General features: G+C 41.7%; 3 protein-coding genes across 3 annotated transcripts; all 3 read right to left on the bottom strand.

Annotated features, from left to right (window-relative positions):
* Positions 1 to 1,254: 1,254 nt before the first annotated feature.
* Positions 1,255 to 3,029, bottom strand: fam89b (family with sequence similarity 89 member B). The gene is made up of 2 exons (XM_031857434.1): positions 2,483 to 3,029; positions 1,255 to 2,156 (listed from the first exon to the last, which is right to left on the bottom strand). Exons 1-2 carry the CDS (start codon positions 2,762 to 2,764, stop codon positions 1,899 to 1,901), a joined length of 540 nt encoding a protein of 179 aa, XP_031713294.1. The 5' UTR covers positions 2,765 to 3,029; the 3' UTR covers positions 1,255 to 1,898.
* Positions 3,030 to 3,919: 890 nt separating this feature from the next.
* Positions 3,920 to 5,895, bottom strand: znrd2 (zinc ribbon domain containing 2). The gene is made up of 4 exons (XM_031857422.1): positions 5,835 to 5,895; positions 5,241 to 5,392; positions 5,045 to 5,129; positions 3,920 to 4,889 (listed from the first exon to the last, which is right to left on the bottom strand). Exons 1-4 carry the CDS (start codon positions 5,848 to 5,850, stop codon positions 4,447 to 4,449), a joined length of 696 nt encoding a protein of 231 aa, XP_031713282.1. The 5' UTR covers positions 5,851 to 5,895; the 3' UTR covers positions 3,920 to 4,446.
* A 1,646-nt stretch (positions 5,896 to 7,541) lies between these two features.
* arr3a (arrestin 3a, retinal (X-arrestin)) lies at positions 7,542 to 15,299 on the bottom strand. Its single transcript, XM_031857205.1, has 18 exons — positions 14,063 to 15,299; positions 12,179 to 12,199; positions 11,490 to 11,520; positions 11,301 to 11,361; positions 11,147 to 11,191; positions 10,856 to 11,046; positions 10,380 to 10,439; positions 10,190 to 10,266; positions 9,938 to 10,073; positions 9,697 to 9,781; positions 9,530 to 9,602; positions 9,301 to 9,438; positions 9,052 to 9,135; positions 8,924 to 8,947; positions 8,782 to 8,831; positions 8,632 to 8,651; positions 8,442 to 8,471; positions 7,542 to 8,014 (listed from the first exon to the last, which is right to left on the bottom strand). Exons 2-16 carry the CDS (start codon positions 12,184 to 12,186, stop codon positions 8,647 to 8,649), a joined length of 1,068 nt encoding a protein of 355 aa, XP_031713065.1. The 5' UTR covers positions 12,187 to 12,199; positions 14,063 to 15,299; the 3' UTR covers positions 7,542 to 8,014; positions 8,442 to 8,471; positions 8,632 to 8,646.
* Positions 15,300 to 16,115: the final 816 nt, after the last annotated feature.

Genomic DNA, 16,115 nt, shown 5'->3' with positions numbered 1-16,115 from the left:
GTGTTCAAGCTAGGTCAGAGCACAGGGATTTTCCTCAGTGAGAGCAGGAGTGTATTTTTAGGTGGGGGGGAACAGGGATGGATGGATGGACAGAGGCAGCTGGGGTGGAGGGCAGCAGCAGCGGGAACAACTCTCTCATGACTCAGAGTTGTTCTAATGTTACACCGTCGGTCGATTATTCAGAAGGAGCATTATTGCTCTCAGTACCAACAGTTTGTACGGCTTCCTGTTTTCAACATACCTCCTGAACAGACCTGACCACCGTGCTTCCACATATTTTCTACTTTTCATGTAACACAGGCCTTCGTATTGTAACGGCGTAACACGTTAAAGTCCTTTCCAGCGCTCCCTGCTGATAGCCACTGACCTCCAGCCTGGTGTCTATTTATTCAAATGATCACTCACTATAGTGCATGAACAGCACTTGCAGCAACTATGTGGAGTGATAATAACATTAATTGCTGATAGATGGACAACAAAAAAGACAAAAAGAGGCAGAGAAAGAAAGAGGACACAATTTGAAGAGAGACAAACAGGTGAGAAGACATGCTTTGTGATGAAGAGACAGACCCCCACAGTTAAACGTCAGAGAGACAGATCGTTTCTAACAATAACCACAACATATGTTGATTATAAATAGAGAACAGCATGAGGCTGTCTACTCCAAACATCACTCCCCCTTCATTCCTGCTCTCCACGCAGCAAATGGTTTCCCCCACTCTGCTGCTTTCGACATGACCGTCAGAGGAGGGAGGCCTGCTGGAGGGAAGGAGCTCTCCTGACGAGTGACAGTGTGTCCCCTGTTGGTCATATTTAGCAATTTCATCCTCTGGTTACCTTTAATTCAAATACAGAAACGCTGTGAATGCCTGTGGTGTACACTGGAGTTTTATTTTAAGATTTAGAAACAAAACAAGTAATTTACTGGCGCATTTTCTGAAGCATTAAGACTATGTAACTGTTTCCACCGGACAGACTGTGCCACTTTACTTCATAGTCCCATGCTTTGTACAGTTCTTAAGGTTTGAGCTTAAAAAAAACACACAGCTTTCATTTGAACACTACCTACAGATAATACTGAAAAAAGTTGATTATTTATGAGAATTTAATTACAGTTTTAATCATCCAAGTAGAATCCCACCAGAATCAGCCTTTAGTTTAATCATTTCCTAAAATTAGCCTACTCTATAAGCAAAATGTATTTCAATAAACACACATAGCTGTATTTAACCAAGAGAGGTGTCCAGATAAAAGGAGTGTCCTCGCCGAGACAGAAGCAGCACATACAACGTAAAACAGAGGTTACAAAAACTTTTTAAACATTTCATAGGCAGCCAAGATACTTTTAAAGAAGTAACGTGCAATCTTTTTTTTGTAGCTCTTTTGTAGACAGGAAACGTCAGGGTCGGGAGACATATAAAATAATAGAATAAAATAATTCCTCCTTATATTTGGATCAGAAAAATGTGTATACCGTCTCAAATGCTCACAGAATTAAAGGGAATACAGATAATTGATTGACGACACTTCAGTCAAGACACTAAATGGCAGAAAATACTGTGCGATGGGAAACATTGTCCTGCTTGTTTTACAGAACAGGGACTTAAAAAAGTCTGAAATGATCAGGAAACCACAAACAGGCATGTATAGTATCCAAAGTGGAATCAGACCTGATAACATCGGGTCTCACTTGTCTATCTTGATTTTCTTCTCTTTTAGTTGGTCTTCATTTCTGCTGAGATATTAATTTGCTGTCATTTGATTGGCCCACGGCCAGAAAAACAAACCGGCCAGAAGATTTCTGGTATAAAAACTAGTGTAAGTGTTGCCTGAAGGTACACATGAACTTTGAGAAAACAGCACAGTGCATGGTGCATATGTGTGTGTGTGTGTCTACATCAGGGAATATGAAAGGAGTCTTTGATCCACTGGTCCCTGGAGTTGCTGCTGGGTGGAGGCAGAGGCAATGACGAAGAGGACAGAGGCTGCGAGGGGATTCCTGTCTCCTCTTCATCTTCATCCTCCTCCTCAGAGGATCCATTATCAGCACCGAGCGAGGCCCCGGACAGGAGCGAGTAGCCCTTGTACTCCTGGATGGCCTCATGGAGAGACCACAGCTGGCACAGCAGAGACATGTCGAGCTGACGCAGGCCGACCTGTTACACGAAAAACACAAAATATGTTCTGGCCACCAAATATTATTCACATATGAGGAACTTTCATTTTCACCTTCTACCACATAAATAGTATGAAAAAAATAACCTTAATCTTCATCCCCATTACTTTGTATTGTTTGTTTTATTGGAAAAAGCCAGAGTGAAGCTTGAGTTAAGATCATTTTGTCAAATGTATTTATAATCATAAGTGCAGATTTGCGTGAAGCAAAACAGGCCAATTGCGCAGGTTGAATTTGTGCGCTATTCACTCACACACACACACACACACACACAGACAAAGGCAGGATATTCGCAGACCACCTTACCATCTCTTTCCGCAGCAAAGCCAGAGCGGCGTCCAGTCCCCCCGTTTTGCCGTGACCGCGCGGCGCGTCTCCACCGCCCCGGCTGATGTCGGCCTGGATGCGCGCTCTCTTGCTGTGCACCTTCTCGATGTCCCGCCACGACCCGCCGCTGGAGTTCAGGATCCCGCTCAGGCCTTTGGGCAGCGGCGGCAGCCCGTCTACCGAGAAGACGCCGCTCACCGGACAGTCCGCCGCGCTGCACCGACTGCCGTTCATCGCCACGCCGCACCGACTGCCGTTCATCGCCACGCCGCACAGCTGACTCTGCAGGAGAGACCCCGCACACAGTCTAATGCTGTCTTACCGTCACCCAAAGGTGCTGTCTTCCTCTCTCCCGCAGCAGACGCTGTGTCCAATGTGTCGGAAACAGGCTTTTCAAAGGCAAATCAAGTCAAATGCACCGCTGCGGTAGAGGCACTGAATTAGAAGTTAATGTCACGCTTCCAGTTCCTGGCTTTGTTTTGTTTCCTCTCCTTTGTGTGAGAGTTCACAGACACAGACACAGACACCCCCCCCCCCCCCCCCCCACGGCTCCTCCCGGCCGCGCCACGCCCCGCTACAGTGTTTTTTTGGGGGAAAGGGAGAATGTCTGTCTGTGTATTGTTTGATGGAACTGGTTTACTGCCGAGACACAAACACAACGAATACACTCATTCTGTCCAACACCTGAGTCCTAAACAACACCATTTACCAGCAGACCGGTAAATGAAATAAATGTGTCAATGACTTCATTTCCTGTGTGATTGTGGCAACTTGTGTTGAAACAAAGATACAACTGTAATATACGGGACACAGTTTAAACGGAAATGTACATGTTTATTGGTACTTGAAATACTACTTGTTTAAATACAGCGTTTTTTCAATTCAACTTTGCGGCATTGTGTTTACCATTTTGGCGCCCTCTTGTGGAATGAAGCAAACTGCAGAATTAGAAAACTAGAACTGAAGCTGGCTTTTGATCTAATATGAAGTGCTGTCTATTGACGTACAGTGCACAGTTTATTTGCTCTAGATGGTTTTAATGAATGAAGAATTATGACTTTGACTCCTGAATGTCGCCCATTTCATCCGAGCATCACATGACCATCACCACCACCACCACCACCACCATGTATCAAATATATTTACAATAAAAACCTCAGAACTGCCCGCACACATTCACAATCTTTGCGTTACCGGCGACTCGGAGACAAGGTTATCCATCTGAATCCAGACTGAACAGTAAATAGAAAAATGCATCTCGTGTCAGAGGACTGGTGTTTTCAACAACACACTCACAGACTTTACATTTTAATTGATGACTCAGTGTAGTAGTATGTTGTATCTCAGCATAGACGCTGTTGCGTGTGCAGACACACGCAACAGCGTCTATGCTGAGATACAACAGAGCTTTTGTTTGAATTTGCAAACCAACACCCTTTGTTCACCCGACTGAACATCTCATCATTTACCCTGATATCAATGTGGTGGCCTTTTTAGGATTAATCAAAGTCAACTGTAGAATTACATTTGCAGTCTTTTCCTGTAGATAATAGATTAAGTCTTATTTTAAAATGTTTTAATGGCCAGACGGTTTTAAATTCATACCAATGACGAATGTGCATTTAGACATGTTCCGTTCTTGTCACTACATCATAACTTACATATTGACAAAAACAGTCAAATGTTCAAACAGGTATACTTAAACATTTAAGGAAACAATGTAACATGATATTTCTGCCGGCCATGTAGGGTATGCTAACTCAAGAGCAACTTGTGAACTTATGACATTTTAATCTTATTTCAAGTGCATTTGCTGACCAATTTCAAATTCAGTTCTATGCAGGGAGTCAGTCAAAGGGAGATGCCGCGAGGCAGCGAACCAGAGTCAGTATTCCAGAACAGAGGCAAGAAGAAACAGCACTCCAGGGTTTCAACCGTGGCGGCTACTGGCTGAGCTCCTTGAGGCTGCGCAGCGAGTTGGCACAGCTGGTGATCAGGCTGCAGAGCTGGATACTCGATTCCAGGGAGGCCGAACTCTGTAGCTGGTTAGTGGCCCACCGAAGTTTGACGAGAACAGCCTCCTCAGCTTCTAGCAACATAGGTGAGATGGCAGGGGTGGGTGGACTTACTGGGGGGCGAGGAGGCGCCAGGGCAGGGGTGGGTGCAGGGGTTGAAGGAGAAGGGACAGCAGGCGGAGGCAGGAGAGCTCTTCCCCCTGCTGCAGCCCCCTCACAGTGCTCCGGTCTGGGCAGAGGAACGGACACACTTGCCTGACTACTGGTGCTGCTGGGGCCTCCATTGAGTTCTGGGGCCTGGGACGGTGCAGCGGACTGGGCCGCGAGCTGTCTCTCTCTCACCTGGGACAACGCTGCCTGTGCATTCAGAGCTGAGGGGAGCGGAGAAGAGGGAGAAGGGGAAAGATGGGAAAAAGCATAAATGGTATTTACAAACAGGCACAAAGCAAGAAGAGCAGCCATGACAGGAAGGAGACAGCAGGTTTATTTAATACTCATGTGTGTGTGTGTGTGTGTGTGTGTGTACCAGGGTTGTCCTTGTCAACATCAGAGTCCAGCTCCTGACATGAGACACAGTAGTTTTTGTGCTGTTTGTCCTGGAGAAGAATCGTCTGGAGACACAAACCAAACGTATTTCAACACTCGTGATAGAACGACTCCATCTTTTCTACATTATTGAGGCTAAAATCACACACGCAGCATAAAAGGTCCACTTGACTCACCCCGCACACATCACAGCACTCTCCCAGCATCCTGTATCCTTTGAGCAGGTAGTCTCCCATCAGCTTGCTGATTTTGTCTTGTCGCTCCCTGCGAGTCTGGATCACCTTCATCTCTGCCTCTGTTGGAGGCTCCCACTCGAAGTCCTTGTCATCTGGGGTCAGTGACAAAGTGTTGATTTTATTCAACTGTACTCACAAAATTCAGAGCTTTTTGCTGTAATAACACACTTTGCACTTCTGTAGCGTGTGTGTATATGTTGTCTGTCTGTTAGCCCTTTGTCAAATGTATTAACTCGACTTCACAACACTTTTGCACTTATTAGAACCTTTAGATGTTTCGTTGTGTTGTTATAAAACGTGATTAGCATTGCCGCAGTGCTCTGCTGGAAAATGATAAGCTAGCTAGCAAACCAACCCGGCTAACGTGGGCTAACGTAGTCTATACGGTGCAGACGAACACTTTTAGTAAAAATGAGATTATACACGGTAATTAATGACTACACGCGCGCGAAAAAAATACTTATTTGTCAGTAGCACGGGTAAACGAGATAAATGTCAAAGTTCGCTCGCTTATAAGATCATAACTTCACAAACCTCCATTCAGAGCCATGTTGCTTCAGTGCTGCACGTTCTACGTGATGACGTCAGAGTTGCTGAGTTTCTTCTTCTTCTTTTTTGAGGTTTGCGGCAGTTAGCCTCCTTAACGTCGCACTGCCGCCCCCTCCTGGAGTCTCCCACAGTGGACATTTAAAAACCTCTAATTGCCTCTTTACTAAATATTTATAATGTCTGAGCCGAAGTGACTCCAATTTCAATCCCAGCTTTTATTACTATTATGACAAATAAATGTATGATCAAACACATGCATATAAGTATAACAAATTAACTACGTATCATGAAATATATTTGTATTGGTTTTCAGGGAGTTGGACCACATTATTTCCTTTCCAAATGTCTTTTTTAATTTCAAAATAATAGCTTTAAACTCATGGCTCATATAGCTGACAACAACAAAGTCTAGGTTCATTAATGAAACATCATTTATGACCACATTTGTCTCATTATGGATGTTTTTGAATATGAGTAATTTATAGAGGACCATTTTTGAATACCTCTTATTTCTGTAATTAAAGAACCCAATCTGATATGACAGAAGATGTATACACATTGGTTATGAAATAGTTTTATAGTACTGTATATTTTAACTTTAAAATGTTTGAATTTTAAAATTGCACAATGAAAGCAGAAATAGTAATTCTATTAAAATATTATAAAAGCCCTTATAGGACTAATGGCGTTTGATAAATATTTGATTATTAGCCAACACATGGACACGCTCAGAAAATTGAATATCATATTTCTACTGCAGTATAAATTGTGCACCTTATTTCTAAGGCTTGTGATTTGTATTGTGCGGCAACCGAGGGGACGTGGAGGCGAGATTCACAATAAAACAGGAGACTCAAAGGCAGTTGGTATGAAACAACTTTAATAAAGAGGTTGAGGTAAAAGGGATTGGGTTCGGGGACTTTGGCCTTCAGCCTTCTCCCAAGGCAAGGCAGTTCCACTGTTCTGTGTGGGTAGAGCAGAGAGAGAGAGAGCGCGCGAGAGAGAGAGACAGAGAGAGAGAGAGTGTGAGAGAGAGAGAGAGACAGAGAGAGAGAGAGAGAGACAGAGAGAGAGAGACAGAGAGAGAGAGACGAGGCTCCTTGATTACCTCCTGTTCGACGCTGCTCGTCTCCTTTGGTTCAGGAGAATGAATGTTTCAGTTCCTCAGAGAGAGACTTGGAAAAATTTGGCCTCCACTAGTTCATCCTCAATCCCTTCGCATGAAGTCACATATAGCTGAGGGCTTTCAGGTCATGATGGATGCCATCCATCATGACCCTCCAAGCAAGAAACTGAATAAGATAATAATAGAAGTATACAGTAGGCACAGGAGCACACCAAGTCCCTGGTACCAATAGCCTTTACACAAATAGACAATAAAAGAGCTTAATTTTATGTATAAATGATTGTGTGTGTGTCTGTGAGAGAATTACTTTACCCAATAATTTATGTATAAGATCTTCAAATTGCCTTTGCTTCCTATTTTGTGTCCCCATACCAACTTAAGTGTAACATATGATAACAAATTGCACCATAATTACAAAATGCGGTGCGTTTTGTGGCTCAAGTGAATGAGCACAGGGTTGCCACTGACATCCCGCTGAATAAAACAAACACCAGTTGAGTGCAGCGATGTGTTGTAATCTGAAATCAGCAGAGACAGAAACATAAACAAAACTTACACCACAACAATTCAGTTTTTACAATAATTTTATTGTATTATGGGTAATCTGATACATTTTACGGAAAGATAAAAGTGCCATTCAAAATAACAGGTGACCACTGTAGTCCAAAGCACAGTGGCTTGTTCAGGCTTCAAACTGAGTTCCCATTTTACGCCACTCATACTCTGAAGTAATTGAAAAGGATTTTAATTTTGTATGTGTGGTTCTATTTGGTCTCTAAATGTTGGATACTATTTTACAGAATACATCTTCTACAGCTAATTGATAATAATTAAACAAGAACAACAGAATCTGTGAGGGGACTGTTACATCTGTACGTTTGGTGTGTCAAAAAGCTCATTCTCTCCAGTTGCTTGGTTATTGTTGTTTGGGTTTATTTCACCAGTCACATCTTTCTTCTTCTTTGTTTTGTTTCACTTCCCCTCGTTGTCTTCCTGTCTTTCTATGGGTTTCTTCTCAACCTCCAGCGTAACATCCTCTCTAGGAAGAAGAAAACACAAAGGGAAGTTCAAAACACACACACACATGTGTGGACACACAACAATCAATACCTGAGATTGTTTCAATATTATAACACTTCCCATCACATACAACACTACGCATTACCATTACCATATGGATGGTCACTGAACTGCATTTATTGTTGCCTACCATAATAGGAAAATTACTTTTTAAATAATACAAAATAATCCTCAATCATTCATTTTGAATGCCTTGGGAGTTTAACTATAATTGTTACTTTTTATCGTGATAGTTTGACAGATAACAAGCGGTCATAAAGACGGATCCTAATGTATAACCATGTATAAACACACGTGCACACACAGAAAACAAAGCAGGGACAAATATATCTTCAGGGTTGTGTATATATCCACTTAAACTGAAGTCTACTGTCGATGAACCTCACCTTGACTATGGGGAGATTTCTTTCAAGACACTGTAATAGAAAAAAACATGAAAAGAACCATTTAATACAATAATTCCTGAAACAAATGTCAAAATGTCACCTAAATTGTTCTCCTTGCTTAGCAACTTCTCAACAATACGATTTCTAGGTGATATCACCAAAACATATGGTAAAGAGATCTGGTACTTACGCTGATGTTCAACCTTTACTCTGCTCAGTTTGGAAGGCAGGTTGATGTGAGAGAAAGAAAATAGGATGAGAAGATGAAAAAAGAAAAGTCAGTAGATGCACTGGTATCAGCAGGATAATGTTAGTCTCTGTGAGTTATTAAAAAAAATACCTTCAGGTTTGGGGTGCATGAGCTGCAACGGCAGCTCCACTGTGACATCACTGCAGAGAAAACCAACCAATCAGAACAATACAGGTGATGCATGATCCCTGGCTGCATGCGTTTGATATGACTGTAAATAAACCGTACTCACCTGGAAGTGAGGCCGCCCAGCAGGCTACATGAAGACAAGAGAGAGTTTGTTTTAGTTCAATTCATTCTTTTTTTTTCTTCAAAAGTTTCTATGCACCAAAAAATATTTAAACGGGATTAGACACTCACCCTCCTCCGGCCACCATGAGGTTGATTTTAATCTTGTAGGAAACCAGGATCCCCAACAAATCTTTTTCAACACCCTGCCGCAGCCTACGGAGAATTACAACAAGGATTTGTGGGATTAGAAGGTTTAATTCAATTAAGTGTCTTTTTAAAAACTATTATAAGACAGGGCACGGAGTGACATGCCAGAAAAGCTCCATGAAGTACATATAAATCCTGCTGTCGTCCTGTCTGCTACATTTGTGCACTTACATAGTGGTGGAGGCCAAGTTGGTGTCCTCATCCTTCAGTCGTCCGTCCAGTGCCAGCCCCCTTTTCTCCTTGTTGTCAGCCAGAACGGGGGTGATGCTCAGAGTGTTCTCGTAGGTGCTGTTGGACTCCACCGTCTCTCTGCGGAGGATTAAACACCAACAAACCCACACATGAACACACCAAACTGCAACTGATGTTTGCTGTGGTTCTCAGTGTTCTGTTCACCTACCCAAACTCTTGGTTATAAACAGACTTGGTGTATTTGTCTGCAGAGTAGAGGACGATGTCTGTGGTTTGTTCCACTGAAGGAGGAAGAAGGCAACAGATTATTATGTTGTGCTCTAACAGTCATATCAAATCTGAATAAGGAGTGTTTCTGTCAGCAGAGGTACTCACCGGTGACACTGAATTTCTTAACTGTTTTGTTAGTCTCGTTGTTGATTTTGATTTTGATTGGGATTGATTCACCGTGGAAGTAGAGCTGAGGTCAAAACCAGGAAACAACCAGTTAATGGTGGGGAATGGTTGTAGAGTTGGGAAAACATAGTCCGCATTCAAACTCACTCTGGAAGCATTAACAAACATCTAGAAGAGCCGAGATATAACACTTTAAAGCCGTTAAGTTTTGCTACTGTACATCTTTCTCCAGTGAAGCTTCGAGGTGAACAGGCTTGTCGGACATCATGAAGCCCTTGCAGACATCAGCCTTGGGCCCGGTGCCCACCTTAGCGGGGGCGTACTGGATTTTACGAATGATAAGGCGAGCGGTGTCCCTGTGGGGAAGAATGGGACAGAGGAGAGTAAGATGTTAATCAGGCAGAATAGTACGGCAAACATTTGGAAGATGAATGAATACAAAGAGATGGTGACAGAATGACAGCATACTCACTTCTTGTCAATCGTCTCATCGGCGTTGCACTTGTCATTGGCGAGGAACGCTTTGACCTCAAAGTCGACACCACATGCCTGCAAAGCAAATATAAGACGTTAGCAACCACAACAGCGAGCATGGCTGCTTACACACTGGACAACGATGCATGGAGAGGTGGACGGTGTTCACAGATCAGCATGAGGTTTACCTTCCCCTTGTCATCTGGTCCGGGCTGCAGAGAGACGGAGCATGGCAGGTTGTTGGGAATCTAGAGAGACAAAGAAGAAGAGTTACTTTTATCTGTTTATACAAAGAATGGAGAATATTTTCAGAGATTGCAACTTAATAGAAATCAGTTATGGGAGATCAGACTCATTAATCAACCTTTTCTGGCTTTTTTGTGCTTTAGTGAAGTGAATTTCAGGATGGCATAATGTTTTATTTCATTTTGTATGCTCTATTGGATTATATAGAAACAAATTGAATTCCCCTTTAGACTAATAATATATCAGACAAGCAGTAACTTGTAAGGACTCATTACTTTGTCAACAGTCGGTATCAACTGTCCATGAAATGTTGCGTGCATTTAGTAAAATAAACATTTGATTTCAACCTGAACACAAAAGGCAGAATGTGGGGTCGAACAGGCTGCGGTCACACTGGTATCTGGACACGATGTCATACCTCAAAAGTGAAAGGGTATGTGTTGTCTCCAAGTTTCTTAATCAGGGTGTTGTGCATTTCGCTCAGAGAGGGCTTGTGGTTCTCTGGGTAGATCTGGACATGCGTGATCCAGATGTCCTTCCTGAAGCACAGGCCCATCACATCCAGGTCGTCGCTCCCGTACCGGAAGGCACATGCCAGCTGCACAAACACTGTGGACACATAATTCATTGTTTCATTACCATCACTTGCATGAGACGATTTGGTAAGTGATTGTCTTTCAGGACTTTGAAATGTTACTGATGATGTTACCTTTCCGGCCTGCAAAATCTGCTGTGTCCAGCTTTACGACACCATCTGTAAATGTAGTGCAGACGATGTTATATTTAACAGACTCTCTATGCAGCTGTGCACACACACACACACACACACACACACACACATGTGTATTGAAGGAGGAACGTACCAACTTGGTCCACTTTGTCCATGTGGTCCACATAGTCTCTCTTCCCCAGGCACAGAGTCAGCTGTCAGACCGAAGGAAAGGAAACAGTTGAGTGTTTCATTTCCCATTAATGAAAAATATTTCAAAACCACGACATAATTTAAAAAACGAGAGAAGAACTCAAGAAAAAACTTAACAACTGTAACTTACCCCTCCGCCTTTGCTGGTCTTCTTGAAAACCCTGTGAAAGAAATGAAGAGAAACACCACTTCAACATATTATTCGTCTGCCATTAGTATTGATATTATTGTTATTTGACTGTTTCTTATTCATGAAGAGTTGAATGTAGAACTATTGATTTGTCATAGAACAGTCAACATAAGAAGCTTGGGATTGTAACTGAGTTACTGTCTGCATTGACCAGATAATATATTGATTAGTTTGAGTCTCTGAAGGTAATGTATGTTCCTTTGCAAGCAGCAGAAGGGCCAGTAATCCCTTATTTCCTTTTATCCAGTTAGGAACAGCTAAGTGTGGAGCAGCTTTACCTCGCCGTGCCCGGATTGACAGGTTGGCCCAGGTGAGGGAGCTACAAATGGTGTTGCAGGGTTCCTAAATAGCTGATTACCTGTGGCCAAATTTGAACCGATGCATCAACCGACTAAGCTTTTACAAACCTTAGATAAATACTTTTAAACTATTTGACAATTCTATGGATTGCCTGACCCAGGTTTTAATGTCAGTCCAAAAATGATAACTTATATTGTTTTTTGGAATTTACAATGTGAATCTCTAGAACAACATTATGAAGATTTTTTGTTTCTTTAAAGGTAAAGTTGAAATAGGAGAACTACCTTAGGGGAGCAGAAAGCAAATAACAAAAGGAAAACAATACTCACTTTGCCATCTCTGCAAGTCGTCTGTTCGAAGGAAAGAAAAAGAAATAAGTGACTTTAGGTTATTAGGAGGTCATAGTATGAATAAGAGGTCAGATGATAATGTCATTAAGATATTGATCCTTCATCAACTGTCTATACTGACTAGATTAATGTTTTGTTTTTGTGGGTACAGAAGGTTAATCCTTTGAGATAAGGTTACGCCATCTGTGTAAGGGCTACACGGCACATGATTATGTCCCAAAGTGTTCCCCTCAAACGTACCAGCGGTGCCAAAGCTGTTGCTTGTTTGGACTATTCAAAGACTGTTAAAAGGATAAAACCCCTTCAGTAACTTGCTGTAGTATTCCTGGACTTATTTGGACACAAACTTTAGCTCTCGATAGCCTTGTAATAAGGATTATTACAGAAAGGTCAAGAGAGCTGTTTGATTAATTGTTGCTCATTAATGATAAAGGTTTGTTAACTTCTCAAATTCATTTCTGGCATCATCTACTGTACTGAGACTATTTGGTCTTATTCCCTTGCGAGTTTTACTTAATATTTACTATTTTACTATACTATTATGAAAAACGTGGTAACTTGGAACTTAGTAAGTAAAAGCTTAATTGGTTATTTCCCAGCACATTTACTTGTCCTGCCTCAACGCAAAGCTTAAAAGAACAGTGCAGGAAAAACGCAGAGATCGCTGCGTTACGTACATTCATTGTATGGAGACTGAAGAGACTGTACGGAGTAATTTCCAAGCCATACCAACTATGTGGATTGAGGAACAAGGGCTGCATGTGCATTTCAGCAACACAGAGAGGTACAGCAAAGGTGCATCCATCAAGTCTAACTGTTGTGAGATATCCAGAAAATGCTCACCTGTGACCTCTGCAGCTAGTACTAATGAACTAAATAATGTATTTGTTAAAACTATCAAAAACTATATTATTTAACATTTTATACCACTTATATTAGTTTAGCACACTTAAAACGTAACCTTTATGTCAATGGTCATATACATGCAGGTACATGCAATTTGACTTCTGCATTTAACCCATCCTCAGCATTTAGGAGCAGTGGGCTGCTGCTAAGTGCCCGGGGAGTAACTTGTGGTTCAGTGTTTCGCTCAGAGACACTTCCACATGCAGACAGTAAGAAGCAGGATCGATTGCTGATCTTCTGATTACTTGACGGTCTCCGTAACACTGAGCTACAGCCGCCTTACAGCTGGTGGTTGGCTACAGATGATCTAAGCGACTTGATCTCACCCCTGAGCTGAGGATCTGTGTCTCGTATCTGTATTTCACACAGGGACATTTTACGATTAACATTTTTATATCACTACGACTGACATCAGACGGTACTTGTGGCTCAGCATCAGGGTTGCAATGCTGTGCTGTGCAGAAGAATTCTGGGAAATCAGCACATTAACCCGCAAACCAGCCATCAACCATGAAGGCTGCTTTAATACCCCATTTGCCATACTTTGAAGCCTTAGGGCAGCCTGCTATGTTGTACACAAGCATTTAGAAAAACTACATATCTTTCTCATTTACATTTATTTGTTGTAGAAACGCTTCCCAACTCTCATTTAGGAAACCGTACGCTGTAAAATGGCCTGTGAAAGACTGCACAGTGGGATTTAATTAGGATGAGTAAAACAAAATCTCCAAAGGGTTTAATAAAACTCACTGATTTTCAGTTTTAAGTTAAGTTTCTTGCACAACCCCTAGTTATCCTTCAAGAATGAGTCCATGTAATTTTTCCTTATCACTGTATTCTATTCAAAGATGAAAATCATGCTCCAAATTGACAACAGGCAACAGCTGCACGTCGACATTAGTATCATTGCTATCCATCCATCCACTCATCCATCAATCCATTAAGATGAAGTCTTACCTCTTCTCAGTTGTCTGGGAGCTTGGTGAAGTGTGTCAGGGTAAGTGGAGAGTGCGGTTTGCGACAGTTGATCGGCCTTTTTATACGTGCAGCCTCTCGCTGAGCATCATTCGGGTTTAACTTGTCCATTATTGCTGTCGATGCCTGCTGCATAATCCAGTTAAGCAATCAGCGGATAGCTTTTTTTGGACTACAAAGGGTTTGATAATACCAGCCAGCTAAATCACAGGGACAAACATACAACAACATGGTCGCCACATGGCTGCGGTAGTAGTTAGGCTGATAATCCCATTTGCACCTCCACAAACAAAGCAATCGGGGCTCCTTTAATTTGGAATAAATGGGGGTCATAAAGTTTAAGGCCTGTTCAAATCAGGGTTAATTTATCTCAGAGGGATTCTGAATGTGTCAGGACATGAGGTTTGCTGCTAGATATGTTGGTTGACTTGTATTTGAAAGAAACTGCACTTATTGCTTTTTGCTTATTATATTGTTTTAGTGTTGCTTTATGAAAGCTCACAGACACAAAGGTTAAGCAAACTTACAACACGATTCTCCATCCAATAGATAGAGAATTTAAAATGAATTGTTTTACATTGTAAAACAAAGAGTAAACAGTACAAATACAAGGTGTGTAAAACGTGTAGGTCTTTGTGGAGCAGTGTGGAGATTATCAGTATTCCAGTCTGTTCTCATCAGATTAAGGGCTCCTAGTCTTCTTATGGTGTGGCTGATGGAAGCATCGACGGCAATGCAACAGTAAGCCGTCTTATTCAACAGTGTCTCGTGAACGTGTCGGAGATGATCCAGAATCACCAGAAAGATTCCCCCTTGAACTTTGTACCTCCGCGAATTCTTCGACAGATCCATTATAGCAAGCTCATGTTCAAAGTTCAAAGTTTATTTTAAATCCCACTCAAGGTATCAAAGTTTCCTGTTTTCCAACTGATACATTAGTACTGTCATAGCAAGGGTGTCTCGTAAAGGGCTGACACAAGCACATACAGAATACTGTATTCAACTTTGACAATGTGAAAAATGAGGGCCAGTTTAAGAGGCTTGTTCACAATGGTTCAGATTGGTGGATACTTTTATAACACCGACTCATACTGACTCACTGATATTTGCGGGAATCCCTGATTGAATGCTTGTCCACAAGGAAAGGGTCAGTGTGTTGTAATGAACTGAGGTGTAAGTTCGCTCAAATCAAAATATAGAAGCTGTGCAGGTTAAGTGTTAGGTGGCTTTATATATATATATATATATATATGGCTATTTCTTATATATATATATATGGCTATGCCTTAGGCAACATCGTGCATAACTGCACATATTGGTGATCTGGCCCAGTTAAAACAAAACATGTATAGTAGGCTCAGGTATTATTGGAACAGGTCACACGCCAGTATACTTATCACTGTTTTGTCTGCAGTGCAATTAGCTTCCTGGAAATAGCGTGGCTTCTCTCGCCCTCACCAAGCCAAACACATTGTGACAATGTGATTCCCTCTGGGAAGGCTCTCCCCCGATGAACACATGACCAGCTGACGAACAATCACACACAAATTAAAAGAGACAAAGATTGTGAATATTTTGGAGTTTTGAATCACTGATATCAGGCATTGATTGTGCTTGAAAATATTGTTGTGGTATCTACATCTTATTCAAAACATTTGTTACAAATATACAGAATGAAATCAAAATAGTGGAAATACTCAAAACGTGCTATATTAGTTTGGATTGACTGAAACTGATATTAGGGGAGAGAAGATGACCGAGACAAAGAGGTGAATTGAAGAAGTATAACTGATTTATACCTTAATGCAGAAACAGGCAGATAGTCAGAGTGTGAGACTCTACTTACTTAAAGTCTACTTAATGCAACTTACTTCATTCTTACTTTATAAGAGACAATTCCTGCATAGTAGGCCTTTAACCACATTGGTTCAGTAACTGTTATTCCAGGTTTATTATACCAAGACAGGTTCTTTGTTTCTGCAGACCCAATTAAACCCAGAGTTACTTGTGTTTGTCTTGTTCCAAGTGTGTCATA

This window comes from Anarrhichthys ocellatus, unplaced genomic scaffold (genome assembly GCF_004355925.1).
Source record: "Anarrhichthys ocellatus isolate YVR2014 unplaced genomic scaffold, GSC_Weel_1.0 scaffold18, whole genome shotgun sequence".
Classification (NCBI taxonomy): domain Eukaryota; kingdom Metazoa; phylum Chordata; class Actinopteri; order Perciformes; family Anarhichadidae; genus Anarrhichthys; species Anarrhichthys ocellatus.
Note: the sequence above shows the minus strand (reverse complement) of the source record. Positions and strands in the feature narration are given on the sequence as shown.